The 16,908-nt window shown below is 33.9% G+C and overlaps 1 protein-coding gene across 6 annotated transcripts in view; it reads left to right on the top strand.

Annotated features, from left to right (window-relative positions):
- Wdr7 (WD repeat domain 7) overlaps positions 1-16,908 on the top strand; it is a 327,637-nt gene that overhangs the window by 22,789 nt on the left and 287,940 nt on the right. For 5 of the 6 annotated variants that reach the window (XM_040272677.2, XM_078029968.1, XM_005323039.3 and 2 more), the window contains 3 exons: positions 5,352-5,523; positions 10,371-10,477; positions 12,146-12,224. In XM_040272677.2, coding sequence (XP_040128611.1) covers positions 5,352-5,523; positions 10,371-10,477; positions 12,146-12,224 — 358 coding nt within the window. Of the gene's footprint in view, positions 1-226; positions 442-5,351; positions 5,524-10,370; positions 10,478-12,145; positions 12,225-16,908 lie in introns of those variants that run through there. The other variant, XM_078029967.1, reaches the window with a different exon arrangement.

The raw sequence follows: 16,908 nt of genomic DNA, 5'->3' as shown, positions 1-16,908 counted from the left end.
GCTGACACTATGTTAAGAATCATATGGTTGTGAATATATAGATTGTAGTTCTTGTTCTTAAGAAGCTTAAAGAGCAATAAGGGAGAGAGCTGTTAAACAGAGAGGCTGGAATTAAGTAGTGAGAAGTCAGGTAAAATCCAGCCTCTTTAAACTGGCTTAGCCAGCACGTTATGTTCTGATGCATAAATAAGACACTGCCCTGTGAGTTCTTCTCTCCTCATTCTGCCTGTTCATTCCTATTGTGAGCCCTACTATTTTCTGTCAAGAAGGAATAGAAATCTTAACTCTGGGGCTTTCAACATGTGATTCCTTGAGCTTCTTCCTTGGTTCATTTCTACTCATTCTATTCATTTCTTTCTTTCTTTTTTTTTAATGGATCTTTCTTTTAATTTATTTATCATGTGTTGCCAAGGATCGAACCCAGGGCCTCACACTTGCCAGGTAAGTGCTCTGCCACTGAGCCACAACTCCAGCCCTCATTCTATTCATTTCTGTTTTTAGACTTCCCATTTTGTTTATTTATTTACTTATTTATTCTAATTTGTTTATATATGACAGCAAAATGCATTACATTTCAGATTACAAATATAGAACACAATTTTTCATATTTCTGGTTATACATCAATTATAGTCACACCATTCGTGTCTTCATACATGTACTTAGGGTGATGTTGTCTATCTCCTTCTACTGTCTTTTCTACCCCCATGTCCCTCCTTCCTCTCCTACCTCTTTGCCCTATCTAAAGTTTGTCTAATTCTCCCATGCTCCCTGGCCCCAACCCTATTATGAATCAGCATCCTTATGTAAGAGAAAATATCCGGCATTTGGTTTTTTGGGATTGGCGAACTTCACTTAGCATTATATTCTTTAACTCTATACAAATGCCGTAATTTTATTCTGCTTTATTGCTGAATAATATTCCATTGTGTGCTTTCTTTATCCATTCATCGACTGAAGGGCAGGCGTCTAGGTTAGTTCCACAGGTTAGCTATTGTGAATTGTGCTGCTATAAACATTGATGTGGCTGTGCCCCTGTAGTATGCAGTTTTTAAGTCCTTTGAGTATACACTGAGGAGTAGGATAGCTGGGTCAAAAATCTTAACACCTAAAAACCCCAAATAACCCAATCAATAAATGGGCCAGCTTAACACCTAAAAACCCCAAATAACCCAATCAATAAATGGGCCAGCGAACTGAACAGACACTTATCAGAAGATGATATACAATCAATCAACAAATATATGAACAAATATTCAACATCTCTAGCAATTAGAGAAATGCAAATCAAAACTACTCTAAGATGTCATCTCATTCCATTTATTTCTTAGGGAAATCCTTCCTGGACACCTGAAATCTTGGTTAGGGAATCCATCTTTTGTGCTTTCATGTCTTAAGACGATGGTAGTTGTTAGTTTGCATGTTGTGTAAGCCACATTGGATTTTGTGTCACTTTTTATTCCTTTTAATATTCTACACCTACCACGATGTAGGCTTACAATGGAAACTTGGGAAATACTGCTCTAAAATATATATGAATTATTGTTATTTTAAGATCAGAACTTAATTTGAAAGGTATTTTAGTATTGTGATGAAATTTTGTAATATTTCTAATAAATCATGCAGAACCAATTGCCATATTTGCACTGTAAATTTCCATAATTTGAATTGCATTATACAGCAGTACTTTTATGTTGTGGCAGAAAGTGAATGAAAGATGTTGACCTGTTGAAAAGTCCAACCTTACTAAATTTTAAGTGATAGTGCTGGAAGAAACCAGTAGATGTGCAAGCAGGGTGTGAACTAGCAAAATCTGTTTTTTTAAAAAATAATCTTTACTGAGTATCTGCCATGTGCTAGGTGTTATGCTAGTTGTATTTCATCTATGGTCCCTTAATCTTCATCTTTATGAAAGCTTTCTGAGAGGAGCTGTTATTATCCCTCCCTGAGAGAATTTTGCTGAAATCACATTGACGAGCCAAAAATTGAATATAGGTCTTCTGATTGTCAGACTAGTGTTTTTTAGTTATTATTTTTGTTGTTGACTGAAGTACAATTTTATTATTTCTATAAAGAACTAAGAAATATACCTGAAATTAAAGTCATCAAGAGATGACCAACATTTTCTCTCTTAAGATCCTTTTTTTTGATTCGATTTTTTTGACTTAATTTTTTTTTTAAGAGAGAGAGAGAGAGAGAGAGAGAGAGAGAGAGAGAGAATTTTTAATATTTATTTTTTAGTTTTCGGCGGACACACATCTTTGTTTGTTTGTGGTGCTGAGGATTGAACCCGGGCCGCACGCATGCTTGAGCCACATCCTCAGCCCTAAAATTTTTATTAATTATAGTCTTGATGAGAAAACTAAGCCTTAGAAATAAGATGGTGTGATCAAAGACTACAGAATTAGTGGCAGAAGGAGAAAGTAGGATCTAGAACTCTTGATGTTTGACTTTGGAACTTTATCTTTTAAAATTTTTGGTAGACATCTCTAAGTGTAACATGATCCAGATTTTGATATGAACATAAATGCAAATGGAATGTTCATAGGATTCATCTGTTTTTTAGAAGCATTTAGTCTTAGAATACATCAAATTTATTAGATAATGGTAAAATTTGAAATTTAGCATTTCCCTGAATGTCTTAGTTATAAAATATAATAAAATATAGATTTATTACATGTGTGATTTTGTTTTGGAGTTTCTGTTAAAGTTAATATCATACATATTATTTAGACTTTGGCTTGCTCATTTTTTTGCTTTTGGCTTTTTGCCTGAAAATAGTTTTTTTTTTTTTTTTTTTTTTTTTTAAATTTCAGTGAATCCTGTTCTGTGACTTGTTTAATGTAAAACTTTTTTGGGATATATCCAGTTTTCTTCAAACAATAGATAATAATGTTGGAAACATTGAGAATGGATTATTAACAAATAAATAGAATAGTTGAATGTTGACATCTGAAAAACTACATGCTCCATATTTCTACTGACCTTTTTTCCCTTTAGGAAAAACTCTCTTATGGTGCCAATTTAGAATGTCTTGGCTTATTGGTTATTGAGAGAAATTCAAATTTAAATATCTATGCTCTAATCAATGATTAGATCCTGTCTAATTTGCCCATTTTGGGGTTAAATTAGTTGCTTAGACCTAGATTTAAGGGGCTGCTGCTTCACTGGTAGTCTTGTTTAATCCTTCTTAGCAGCATTTGTGCTGTTGTAAACTCTGTTATCCTTTATTTCACATTATTTCATTGTTGCTTCTGTGGATTTTCTAGTTTCAATTTTATTTTGTTATAAGGTTTTGAAAGTTTAAGAAAAAAATATTGTAGACATTTAGTACCATATGCAGCTTGGTCCTGGATCCCTTGCTTTCTCCTTCATTCAGGCAGAATGCCCTCCCTTCCAGTCCTCAGGAGCCTGGAGAAGTAGTGTTCTTTGCAGAGCTCACCAGGAGGTGTTCAGTGCCTTGGGCTTGTTTACTTACAGGAGAGAACCTTCTTTGGTGATGTAATTGAAAGCTGAGGGTTGTCACCATGGGAAAATGAGCTCCTTCTAGATTCTCTTTTCCAGAAAGTCATTGCTGGATATGCTTCACAGCCAAAAAAACATGCTGTTCCAAATTTATTAAATTGGTTCATAGCTTAGTTCTGTTTTCTAATATCAAATAGGAATATGGAAATGCTTATTAGTGTGATGGTAGTTTATGAAACTGTCATGACACAAATAGGGCAAGTAGGGTTTTCTTAATAGGAAGTGGTTATTTTGAATAATAATAATAATTATTATTATTATTTGGTAGTATTGGGGATTGAACACAGGGTTGCTCTCCTGTGAGCTACATCCCCAACCCTTTTAATTTTTTAATATTTTGATATAGAGTCTTACTAAGTTGCTGGTTTCAAACTTGGGATCCTTCTGCTTAGCCTCATGAGGCACTGGGATAACAGGCATGTGCCACTGTGCCAGGTGTATTTTGAATGTTTTCTTTAAATGTGTACCTTGTACTTGAGCAAAAATGAGGAGTTGTTTTTTTTGGGGGATAGGTGGGAACCAAATTGATGAAAGCTATGCATTCTAACAATAGCAAAAAAGGATATAATATGGGTTGTTTTGGGTAAGCATTCCAGTGTTCTTCATATTTTTTTACTTGATTCATTTTCATTTTCATGATCTTTTCTTTGGATTGACCATCTGTCAGACTGTAGATGACTCCTAATAAGACCTGTCAGAGTCCACTTTTCTGTGGAGCCCTCTTTGTCTATTCTAGTCTTTCTAACTTCTCTGAACTTGTCTATTATTTTTTCCTTAATCACATAATTTATAACACTTAAATGTTGTTTTACCAATTAAATTTTAATTTTGTTAATGAAGGAATAATTCTTTCTGTTTGTACTCTTTTTTAAGAGGTATATTCTAGTATATGCTGGTTAATTATTTCAAATCTAAATCCTCTCATATTACAGAGATATGAGTCTGAAAAGAAATTCTTTCCCCTAAGATTTAGGACTTAACATGGAAGGATGTCTGTGACCTTTGGACATAACAAGTTTGGAATAAATGTGTCCAAATGAGTTTCTCACTGGGCATACTCTGTTGAATGTTTAGCACACTATAAAATGTCCTGAGTTCTTGGGCATTGCTATTAACTACTGGTTTGGAGACATGGACTCCATCTCTTGTCACTTCATGACAATTTGCCTCAGTGACTCTGAGGAAGAAGAAGTGATCATAGTACTTATCTTATGATTTTTTGAAGGAATAATTGAAGTCATTTTTATTTATATATATACAATGCTTGGGAGAATTCCTGGCATTTCTAAAATTCTTGATAATTCTGGTCTGGCAGTGGGGGTATAATCTGTGTGGACTTGCTGAGCACTGTTTTTGTATTTGATTTGAATTATTTGAGGAGGCAGATGATTTGGGGTTAGAGGGCAGGATTTGCACTTGACTTGCTGCTTCTGGGTTTTAGGGTGAATATGTTTATGCCTCATTTTCTATCCTGCCAGCCTGGAAAGACTATTTTGAGATTTAAAATGAAATCTATATATACATAAAAGTGCATCATCAGCTATATAGTACTAAATATGAGTATTGAATCATTGACTCTTCACTAGCAAATTTTAAAAATCGTGAATGCCTACAGTGAAGATTTGTGTCTAATTTTTTAATTAAAGAATCTGGGATGTGATAAATTAGTCATATTTGTTTGGAAATAACACATTATTAAGTGGTCAGAATATACTACCAGGAATATATGCTTATTTTCAAATTGTACAACTTGGCTTTGTAATAAAGATATATAACATGTTTTAGAGGCTAATATTTTAATATCATATTATTCTTATAACATTTTTAGGTTTGAAAACACAATGGCAGGAAACAGCCTTGTTCTACCCATTGTGCTTTGGGGACGCAAAGCACCAACACACTGTGTCTCAGCTGTGCTTTTAACAGATGATGGGGCCACAATTGTAACTGGATGCCATGATGGACAAATATGTCTCTGGGATCTTTCAGTAGAATTAGAAGTGAGTATTGAATTGTCTGTTGTACATCCTAAATACAAGAAGCTACTTATTAGAAAATTACACAGTACTGGAATTATACTTGAATTCGTAATACTTTTCTGCAAAATATGTTATGATCAAATTACTTGTATGCAGATTATCTGTTTACATTATTATAATTGATGTCTGCTGGTTTTTAGCAATTTTTGAATGTAATATCTACTGTTAGTCACTTAATATTTATTATATTTAGGTATTTAAAAAGATTATAATACATAAAGATGTATTGACAAACAGTATAAGAAGATGTGGCTTAGCGATAGAGCACTTGCCTTGCCTATGTAAGGCTCCGGGTTCAGTCCTCAGCACTGTAGAAAACAACAAACAGACAAAAACCAGTTCAAAACATACCTTCTAAAGTAAATGTTTTGAAGATGGCATAACTTTTTATAAAAATCACATAGGGATTTCTAAAATCACTATGTATTTATTGTCATTCCTTTGCCCATTTAAAAAAAAATTAAAAGCTTTTTCTTTGCTTATGTTTTAATATTGGTTATTTTTTGATTATTGGTTTATAGGATTTCTTTTTCTTTTTCTTCTGTTTTCACTGTTGCTAGGGATTGAACACAGGACCTCATGCATGGTAGGCAAGCACTCTACCACTGAGATATGTCCCCAGCACTGAACTGTAGGAATTCTCTATATGTTCTTGGTACAGATCCATTAATAGATATTTAACTTGCAAATATCTTCTCCCATTATGTGCATTATCTTTCACTTTCTTGATGTTATTTCTTTCTTTTCTTTTCTTAAAATATTTTTTAGTTGTGAGTGGATCTTTTGTTTATTCATAGGGTGCTAAGGATCAAACTCAGGGCCTCACATATGTCAGGCAAGCGCTGTACCACTGAGCCACGACTCCAGCTCCTTGATGTTTTTTTTTTTTTTTTTTAAGAGAGAGTGAGAGAGAGAGAGAGAGAGAGAGAGAGAGAGAGAGAGAGAGAGAGAGAGAGAGAGAGAGAGAGAATTTTTAATATTTATTTTTTAGTTCTCGGCAGACACAACATCTTTGTTGGTATGTGGTGCTGAAGATCGAACCCGGGCTGCACGCATGCCAGGCGAGCGCACTACCGCTTGAGCCACATCCCCAGCCCTTGATGTTGTTTTTTAAAGCACAAAATATATTAATATTGGTGAAGTCTAAATTATCTAGTTTCCTTTTATTTTGTTTTTGTTAAGGAGATTATTCTCTTATTAAATGGTGTTGGTACTCTTGTGGAAAATAAGTTGAGTATAGATGCATGGATCTTTTTCTGAGTCTCAATTCTATTCCATTGTTTTCTATGTCTGTTCCTATACCATGTAATACTGTCTTGATTATTATTGCTTTATGTTAAATTTTGAAATTGGAATATATGAATCCTTCAATATTGCTCTTATTTTTTACGATTGTTTTGGCTATATAAGGGTCACTTGAATTTTCATACAGATTTTAGGATCAACTTGTCAATATCTATAAAGAAATCATTTGTGTTTTTGATAGGGAATATATTGAATTTATGTATCAATTTGGGGAATATTGCCATATTAAGTTTTATGATGTGTGAACATAGGGTACCTTTCCATTTATTTAGATATTAATTTTTTCTGACATTATTTTGTAGTTTTCAGAGTATAAATTTTGTACTTCTTTAATGACATTTATTTCTCAGAATTTAGTTTATAATCTAGTACAAATAGAATCATTTTATTTTCTGTTATTCATTGATAAGGTATAGAAATGTGGTTGGATTTGGTATTGATGACTGATGATTTTTATGAGAGAGGTGACAGTTGAAATGAAGTGCACAGCACTCAGGCTGATAGGAGCAAGAAACCATTCACAGTGCTAGGGAACCTTAAGTGTATGAGTGCAGGTAGGTTGGTTGCTCTTTATATAGAAATGTGGAAATTTCTTCATGCTTCTACAATTTTTTTTTTCAGAAAAATAAACAAGGTCCTCAGTTGACAGTGAGGACAGGGGAGTTCCCACTGGAGGTTTAAGGAGAGATAAGTTGCTTACCTGGGAGGTTTAGGAGTATGAGTAGGCTAGAGAAATTAGGCAGGACTGCTGGATAGCACTCAAGGATCCTGTAAATTTAGATGTCATCAATTGCATATGAAAACAAATGGTGGTGTAGTGTTTCCACCCACCTTCAGTTTCTTGGGTATAAGTCCCAGCCAAAGAGAGAGCCAGGTTTAACTAGGATAAAGTTTTCCTAGCAAGCCTAACAGGGAGAGATTGCACTTAAGGCTTGATTGTTTTATGCAGGGTAGTGATTATGATGTACCGTGGACTCTTAAGTTGGGTAGTGGGGTTTGAAGGAAAATGGATTAGTGCAGTCGTGGTAGAATGAGATGGAATTGAGGCTTTAGGGGGACTGAAGAATTGTTGGGACTTGAAGTGGAGGGAATTAAAATGGCAGAAGGAGAGGTGCTAAATAAGATTCTAGAGTAGTTCGTTTATTAATGATCAGGGAACTTGAAGGCATACAGTAGGTATTACCAAGATCATTCGAGGTAAGGAGGTTAGAAGTGAGGCCTGGGTACTATTGCAAACCTTGTCTGAGAAGATAATAAAACACCTAGAAGTAGGATACCAGAAGCAGTGGAGAGTGAAATGGTGAGCCAAGTGTTAGAGGCTTCAAGAAATGAGAGTGAGTAACTGTTACTTGTAATGAATATAATAAGGTAGGTGCTTATTGGTATAAGAAATCTTTTGCATTTCTACAAAAAGAGCAACCAACCTACCTGCATTCATACAAAGGTGCTAAGGGTTGGAGAAGGAAAAACCAGAAGTTCTGGAGCTTAGAATGAGGGGCAAAGAAGACACTTAATCTTCTTTCAGGCTTTATAGTACACGTGATAGAGGAAAAAGTCACCACCAGTTGAGAGGGTTTCAGTGGAGGCTGTCCTCAGAGGAATTCCAGATTTTGATTAGAGCAAGGAATTTGAAGCAGTTTTCAGAAGTGCCGTTGATACTCTATAGAGAATTTTGCTGACCGTTGATTGTTCTTGTGTTTCGAGAGGCCAGGAAGGAGAAATTGGGGGAAACATGACTGGATCACATTGGCAAGTATACAGAACATGGGAGGATTACTATGGACAAGTAATACTCAGAAAGTAATCAGTTAAATCCAAACTTATTAGTTTAACAATAATTGGCATTTAAAATTCTAGGCACTTGGACACAAAGATAATGTTATAAACCACATTTCTTCCACTTAGAAAGCTTGGCCTAATTGTTTTGGGAGGTTGCATTGTATTTTCTGCTCTTGACTCATGAGAGAGGATTTCAAGCAATACACCAGGTGTGGTAAAAAGTATACTTTATAAAGGGTCTTGCCTATTTAACACAAGGTTGGGGTAAGGTTTGGGTGAAGGAATGTGAATTAAGCTGTTGTCATACTGTTTACACATACGAAGGATTGATTAATGAATAATCATAGCATCTCAGGTAGTAGGGAAAAAAAGCTAAAGGGAATTTAAAAAAAGAGAAGTGCTGAATGATGGCTGAGTGGCCTCAAAGCCTCTGACTGGAATATCAGTGTTATAGTATATGCTTAAGACCTGGCATGGCATATGCCATCTTTTTATTCTTGCCTTGCCAGTGATAACTCGATAACTTTTGCTTCTGAGCTGTGTGATCATTGAAGATGAACGAATGATCTTTATGGATTGATCAAACATTATTTTATAATATTTCTTTGGTCGGATTAAGTGTGAAATATTTCATCACTAACTTTGATATAACAAATTTTTGTGGAACATGCTAGGATATAAATAAAAGGTACAAATGTAGTAATCTAGACATTTTTTCTCTAATAATGCTTATTTCCTCTGGAATTTTTGTTTTTTTATTTTATATTGTTTTGTTTACTGGAGATAAGGTTTCACTCTATTGCCCAGGCTGGTCCTGAACTCCTGGGCTCAAGTGATCCTCTTGTCCCAGCCTCCCCAATATCTGGACTCGTGGTACAGGCTACTGCACTCAGCTCCTGGAAGTGTCTTGATGTTTGACCATAGTAGTTGTGATCTAGCACTGATATTAGGCACAGATGTATTTTTAGCTGTTATCTGCTTATCATGATTATTCTTCTTATTTCCTAATGTATTTATAACTCGTAGCAGAATACTTAGTAAGCAGGGAGTTTTTTCTTTTGGAATATTTTCTTCCATTGTCTAAACTTATAGGAAGATATTTGAATTATGGTTTTAAGATGTGAATTTTATACTATTAGTGATTTTGTAATACTTTTATTGTAAATTTGGGAGCTGATTGCCCAACTATTTTAGAAGAGTAGTATTAAGCCAGTCTTTCCACTAGACACTGTCTCTACACCAGTGTTCATCAAGGTTCTTCTTCCTGACAGTTAATTCTACTAGTAGCTTTTAGAAGGGTACCTGTCTTTTGTGTGGGGGTTATGAATCCAGAGACTCTTAAAGCTTTTTCAGATCAGTGATATGTAAAAATAAGTGAGGCTAGATTTTCCAGTTTTATATATTAATTCAGATTCTTAGCTCACTTTCCTAGCATACTAAAGAGGTAGCAGTTAAGACTGCCTTAGTTTGAATCCTCGCTGTCTCTCTCCATCTGATCATGTAGTACTGTAGCTTCTTGAATCCCAACTTTGACCTCAGAACTACTGTGATAGGATGATTGTGAGCATTATATGGATTAGAGTTCACTGTTTACTCTTAGTTTTTAGTGTTCTGAGCAAATTTTTTCAAATCTCTATGTGTATATCAAATATTTAACATGATTACTAATCAAAAGGTTGGTTTTTTAAATGTGATATTTACACCAGTAAATTTTGCATTTCTAGGTTAATCCTCGAGCACTGTTATTTGGTCACACAGCAGCAATCACTTGTTTGTCTAAAGCTTGTGCTTCTAGTGACAAACAGTATATTGTGAGTGCATCTGCAAGTGGGTAAGTATTCTGCTTTTTGGTTTTGGTCAACTTTCTCTTTTTTCTAAAATTTTACATATTTTTAAAAACTTGTTTTTTAATTTGCACAAAAGAATTGTACAATTTATGGGTTACTATGTGATATTTATATATTTTTACTTATGTCTTTATAACTAGTATTGTGTGTTAGTAAGTAGGGAGTTATTTTGTTTGCTTATTTGTTTGTTGTTCATTTTTTTTTGGAGTTATTTTCTTCCATTGTCTAAGCATAAAGGAAGATATTTGAATGATGGTTTTAAGGATGTGGATTTTATACTATTAATTTTTTTGGAATACTTCCATTGTAATTTATGATTCTTTCTTTGCCTTGCTTTTGAGAAACTCAGAATACTATAAAAGTTAAAGTATGATCTCCATGGCATTGTTATTGAGTCAGTAGACAACTTCAAAAATTTAAAAAAAATCCTCAATGATGCTACTAGACTGGAATATATTTGGGAGATGAAGCTATGATAAAAGTTTATAAAGTTATATTGATGTGTGTTAATACATTAACTGTGTCTTCCTAAGTCTTAGAACATACCTTGCTTTTGGAGAAGTAGGTCATTAAATAATAATAGCATTAGAGCTCAGAGTTTGAGGAATTTTGAAAATATTTTTGGTACTTTGAAATTATATATTGATCCCATGTACTATTGAAGCAAGTTAGGGAATTTGAAAAAAATTAGACATTGTTCTCCCTCTTTCCCCATAGTTATGGATTGTATAATTCTTTGGAACAAGAAAAGAAAATGTCAGGCAACAATGTAGTATCTTTGGTCAATGAAAGGATAATTTACACTAGAATGCTTGTTTAAATTGAGTGTTCTTTGAAAAATTATATTAGGTGAGATGTAAGAAAATTATACTGTAAGGATATTCTGGTAATATCAGGATCATTGCATTTTATTAATATTTTCTTCTGTTAACGCTTATTTCTTCAAAATTAAAAGCATATTGATATTTCTAATTTTCAACCTTGCATCTTTATTTTGTGATATAAATTTTGTGTGTGTGTGAGTGTATGTGAAGTGTGTGTGCACTTAATAAATTTGCAATTAATTCAGAATCAAAACTGGAATATTATATTTAGTTTGCAAAGGATTGGAATTCAGTTGACTTCAACTTTGGCTTGTTTTCTGTAGTGCTGCATTTCAAGCTGCATTTAACAAATGGCAGTGCTCAATAATTTAAATTAAAAGTCCATGTCTTGTTTTTGTCACTTCTTGTCATGTGAAGGCTGTGCCTGGCTTCATCATTGTTCTTAGTTTAGGTTGATGTTGCAGCTGCTACCTACAGCAGAGGCAGAGGAAAAACAGTTCTGAAGGGCCTTGTAGTAGTTAGTTCTGGCCAGAAATGCTCCCAAGACTCTACCAACTAATAGGGAACCAGGAAGTGCATTACGACTGTAGAGAAGATGTGGACTGAGGTGGGGTGGGCAGGTTGGAAGGGGGACTGGGATGGTGAATGGGAGCACTGGAAATTTTGGCCAGCAGCAATAATGAGTATTAGCTATAATCTGTAATAAATTAGTGTTATTACTTCTAATAACACTAATTAATTTTAAATTAAATTAATTTTAAATTAACAAATTGAAACAGTGCTTTTAGCAAATCAAATTTAAAGTTAGCTATTTGTTTTGTTTTATAGAGAGATGTGCCTCTGGGATGTGAATGATGGCAGATGCATTGAGTTTACAAAATTAGCCTGCACACATACTGGCATACAGGTTAGTATATATTTCTGTGACTAAGTCAGTACAATTTGCAACAAGTATGTAATTTAATAATGTTTGAAATATTGATAATGTATTTTTGTGTGAAAAATGCTGGAAAGGAATAAGACTAGAATTGTAGTAAAAGTATTCGTCATAAGATGCTAGAGTTGCGTGGTAATAAAGTAGAGGACACCAATGAAGAAGGGTTTAGGATAAGCAAATTACCACTTTTGTTTTAGGCATTCTTGGTTACCCAAGTGAGATCTTGTGTTAGTTGCCTTCCTGATACTATAGCAAATACCTGAGATAATCAACTTATTATATCGAAGGCTATTTTTGATTATGGTTTTAGAAGTTCTAGTCCATAATTAGGTAGGTTCATTGCTTTTAGGCCTTTGGTGGGGGTATCAGATGGTAATGGCAGGAGTGTATGGTGGAGCAAAATTGCTTACCTCATGGCCAGGAAGCAAACGGGAGGAAGAGACCACAATACTCTTCAAGTGCATGCCTGAAATGACCCAAAAGACCTCCTACTGGGCCCCACATGCTAAAGGATCCACCACCTACCTGTAGCACCACCCTGGGGACCAACCCTTTATTGACCTTTGGGAGACACTTAGAATCCAAATTATAACAAAACGTCTTTACTACTTGGGCAAGTGCCCCAGATTTTAAAAAATGGAATTCATTCCTGCCAAAGCTGTTCCATTTGTGATTAAGGTAAGTTGATCCCCTTTTTGGGTCATGTCTCCTTTTTTTGAAGTCAAAATATCATTTTTATTTTTTCCATATTTTTTTTATTGGTACACAATGGTGAAATTCATTGTTATGTATTTGTACATGCACACAATATAAACATGTAATTTAGCCAATATCCTCTTTACCTCTCTTACTCCCTCTCCCTGGTTCATTTCTTCTGCTTTTCTGATACCTTTCAGTTTTCATGAGATTTCCCCACCCTTGACCTTTCTTTTCCTGTTTCCTCTCTAGCTTACACATATGAGAGAAAACATACGACCTTTGATTTTCTGATGCTGTGGCTTGTTTTGTTTGCTTAACATAGTGTTCTCAAGTTCCATCTATTTTCCTGCATATGACATAATTTCATTTTTATTTATGGCTGAATAAAACTCTATTTTTATATATAACACATTTTCTTTAAGCACTCATCCATTGACCGACATCTAGGCTGGTTTCATAGTTGGGCTATGGCAAATTGTGCTGCTATGAACATGGGTATGCATATAATGCTAAAGTGTGATGACTGTAATTCTTTAGGATAAATACTGAGGAGTGGTATAGCTAGTTGGGTCATATGGTGGTTCCATTCCTACTTTTTTGAGGAACCTCCATGCTGATTTCAATTGGGGTTCTACTTATTTACCATCCTGCCAACTGTGTAAAAGTGTTTCTTTTTCTTCACATCCTTACAAGCATTTATTATTGTTTATATTCTTGATGGCTGTCATTTCACGGGAGTGAGATGAAATCTGTGTAGTTTTGATTTACATTTTCCTAATTGTTTACAGTGTTGAATTTTGATTCATTTTGAGTTGACTTTTGTGCCGAGTATCAGATAAAGGTCTAGTGTTATTTTTCTATATATGAATAACCAATTTCCCCAGCACCATTTCTTAAGAAAGCTTTCTTTTCTCCAGTGTATGATTATGGCACCTTTAACAAGGGTTGGATCATTGTCTCATTGTGGGTTTGTCTCTGTGTCTTCTACTCTGTACCATTGATAGCCTGTTTTTATGCCAGTGCTATACAGTTTTTATTAATATAGCTGTACAGTGTAATTTGAAGTCAGGTATTGTTATGCCTTCAGCATTGTTTTATTGGCTTAAAATTGCTCTGGTTATTCTGGGTCTTTTATTCATATCCTAAAATGAATTTTAGGACTGTTATGTTCCTAGTTCTGAGAAGAATGTCATTGATATTTTGGTGGGGATTGCCTTGAATCTCTATGTTGCTTTTGGTAGTATGGCCATTTTAATAATATTAATTTTGCCTATCCACGAACATGGGGGGTGTCTTTACATCTTCTTGTGTCTTCTTCAATTTCTTTCTTTTTTTAGTATCCCAGTAATTTTCATTGTAGAGGTCATTCACTCCTTGATTAGATTTATTGTGAGCTTTGTTTTTTGAGGACTTTGTGAATGGACTTGCTTTCCTAATTTCTTTCTAAGCAGATTCATTGTTGGTATATATATATAGAAAATATTGATTTTTGTATGTTGATTGTGTAACTTATTACTTGGCTGAATTTGTTTATTAATCATAGCAATCTTCTGGTAGAGCTTCTTAGATCTTCTAACTATAGGAGCATTCATTCACATTGATAAATTAATGTGAATTAATTTATCTTCTTTCCTATTTTTATTCTTTTTATTTCCTTTTCTTGCTTAGTTTCTCTGGCTAGAATTTCTAGTACTGTATTGAATAGAAGTGGTAAAAGTGGGCATTCTTGTTGTGTTCTGAATTTTAAAGGAAATGCTTTCATTTTTTCCCCCATTCACTATAATGTTGGTGTTGGGTTTGTTTTATATAGCCTTTATGTAGCTGAGGTTCTTCTATCCCTACTTACTTTACTATATTCAGTGGATACTGAATTTTGTTTGAAGGCTTTCTTTGCATCCATTGAGATTACTGTGATTTTTGTGCTTACTTCTGTTTAAGTGATGAATTGACATTTTTTGGATTCGCATATGTCAAAATATCCTTGCATCTCTGGGATAAAACCAACTTGGTCATGAGGTACAGTCTTCTTTATATGCTATTGAATATGACTTGCTAATATTTTATTAGGGATTTTTGTATCTAACTTCATCAGGGATAGCAGTCTAGTTTTCTTTCTTTGATGTGTTCTTAACTGGTTTTGGAATAGGTGATACTGGTTTAGGTATTCCATTCCTTTCTAGTTCATAGAATAATTTGAGGAGTATTGGCATTAGTTCTTCTTTAAAGGTCTGGGAGAATTAGCTGAAAATCCATCTTTTATCATTGCTTCCTTCCCATTGTGAGTAATTGGTCTGTTTAGGTTTCCTCAGGCCTCTTGATTCAATTTAGACATGTCATAGGTATCTAGAAATGTATTCATTTCTTTTAAGTTTTGCAATTTATTGGAGTATAAGTTTTTAAAATTGTCTCTAATGATCCTATGGATTTCTGTGATGTCTGTGGTGATTTCTCTTTTTTTATCTCTTATTTTATTAATTTGGCTCTTTTTTTTGGTTAGTTTGACGAAGGGCTTATCAATCTTTTTAATCTTTTTTTAAATCTTATTTCTTATTTCTTTTTAAAAAATTTTTATTTATTTATTTATTTATTTATTTATTTAATCTTTTCAAAGAAATAACTCTTTGTTTCATTGATCTTTTGTCCTATTTTTTAAAATTCTCTGTTGATTTGGCTTTGGTCTTGTTATTTTCTTCCTTCTATTGATTTTGAATTAGTTTGTTTTTGTTTTTCAAGGGCCTTCATCTGAATCATTGGTTATTTGGGATCTTTCTGATTTATTTATGTAGGCACTCATAGCTATAAACTTTTCTTTTAGAACTGCCTTTATAGTACTCCAAAGGTTTTGGTAGTTTATATCACTATTCTCACTTGATTTTAAGAATTCTCCTGATTTCTTTATCACCCATTCATCATTCAAAAGAGTACAGTTCAATGTCCATGTGTTTACAAAGTTTCTTTAGGGTATTTTGGTGTTGATTTCTAATATCATTCCATTTTGGTCAGATAAGATTAAAGGAATTGCATCAATTTTCTCATATTTGCTTAGAGTTGCTTTGTTATTTAAAATATGGTCTTTTTGGAAAAGTTCCATGAGCAGTTGAGAAGAAAGTGTATTCAGCTGTTGTTAGATGAAATAGTCTATAGATGTTCATTAAATCCATTTATTTTTATTTTTTGCTTCTGAAGAGCCTTTACTGAGTTTATGTATGAATGAACTGTACATATTGGTGAGAAAGTTGTGTTGAAATCTCACAGTATTATTGTACTAGAGACTGAGTCTTTAATTTGAGTAGTGTCTCTTAAATGATTGGTTGCACCAATATTTGGGGCATAAATATTTACTGTCATTATAATTTCTTGTTGGATTGTTCTTTTTATCATATGAAGTGACCTTCTTTGTCTCTTCTGATTAATTTTGGCTTGGAGTGTGCTTTTGTCAGGTATGAGTCCTGACTCCTGCTTGTTTGGGAGCTCCATTTGCATGGAATACCGGTCTCCATCATTTCACTTTCAGGAGGCTGTCTCTGCCTGGAAGGTGAATCTCTTGCTAACAACATATCGCCGAGTCTTGTTTTTTATCTATTCTGCCAGCGTATGTTTTATAATCGGAGAGTTGAGACCATTTACATTCAGTGTTATTATGAAGAGAGGTTTATTAATTCCTGCCATTTTAATTTATTTCTGATGTTTAATTTTGTCCTGTTTCTCATTTGATTAGCTATTCTTCAAGTGAGATTTGGTCCACTTGTGAGTTCTGAGGTTTGTTTTTGATTTTGTTCTGTGTGAAATAGTTCTTTAAGTATTTTCTGTAATGCCAGCTTAAAAGTCTTGAATTCTTTTAGTTTATGCTTATTTAGAAAGGTTTTTATTTCCTTATCAATTCCAAAGGATAGCTTTGTTGGATGTAGCAATCTTGGTTGATAGTTATTTTTTTTTCAGGTCTTGGAAAACACCA

The sequence above is a fragment of the Ictidomys tridecemlineatus genome, chromosome 13 (genome assembly GCF_052094955.1).
Source record: "Ictidomys tridecemlineatus isolate mIctTri1 chromosome 13, mIctTri1.hap1, whole genome shotgun sequence".
In the NCBI taxonomy this organism is placed as follows: domain Eukaryota; kingdom Metazoa; phylum Chordata; class Mammalia; order Rodentia; family Sciuridae; genus Ictidomys; species Ictidomys tridecemlineatus.
This window is presented reverse-complemented; position numbering and strand designations above follow the sequence as displayed.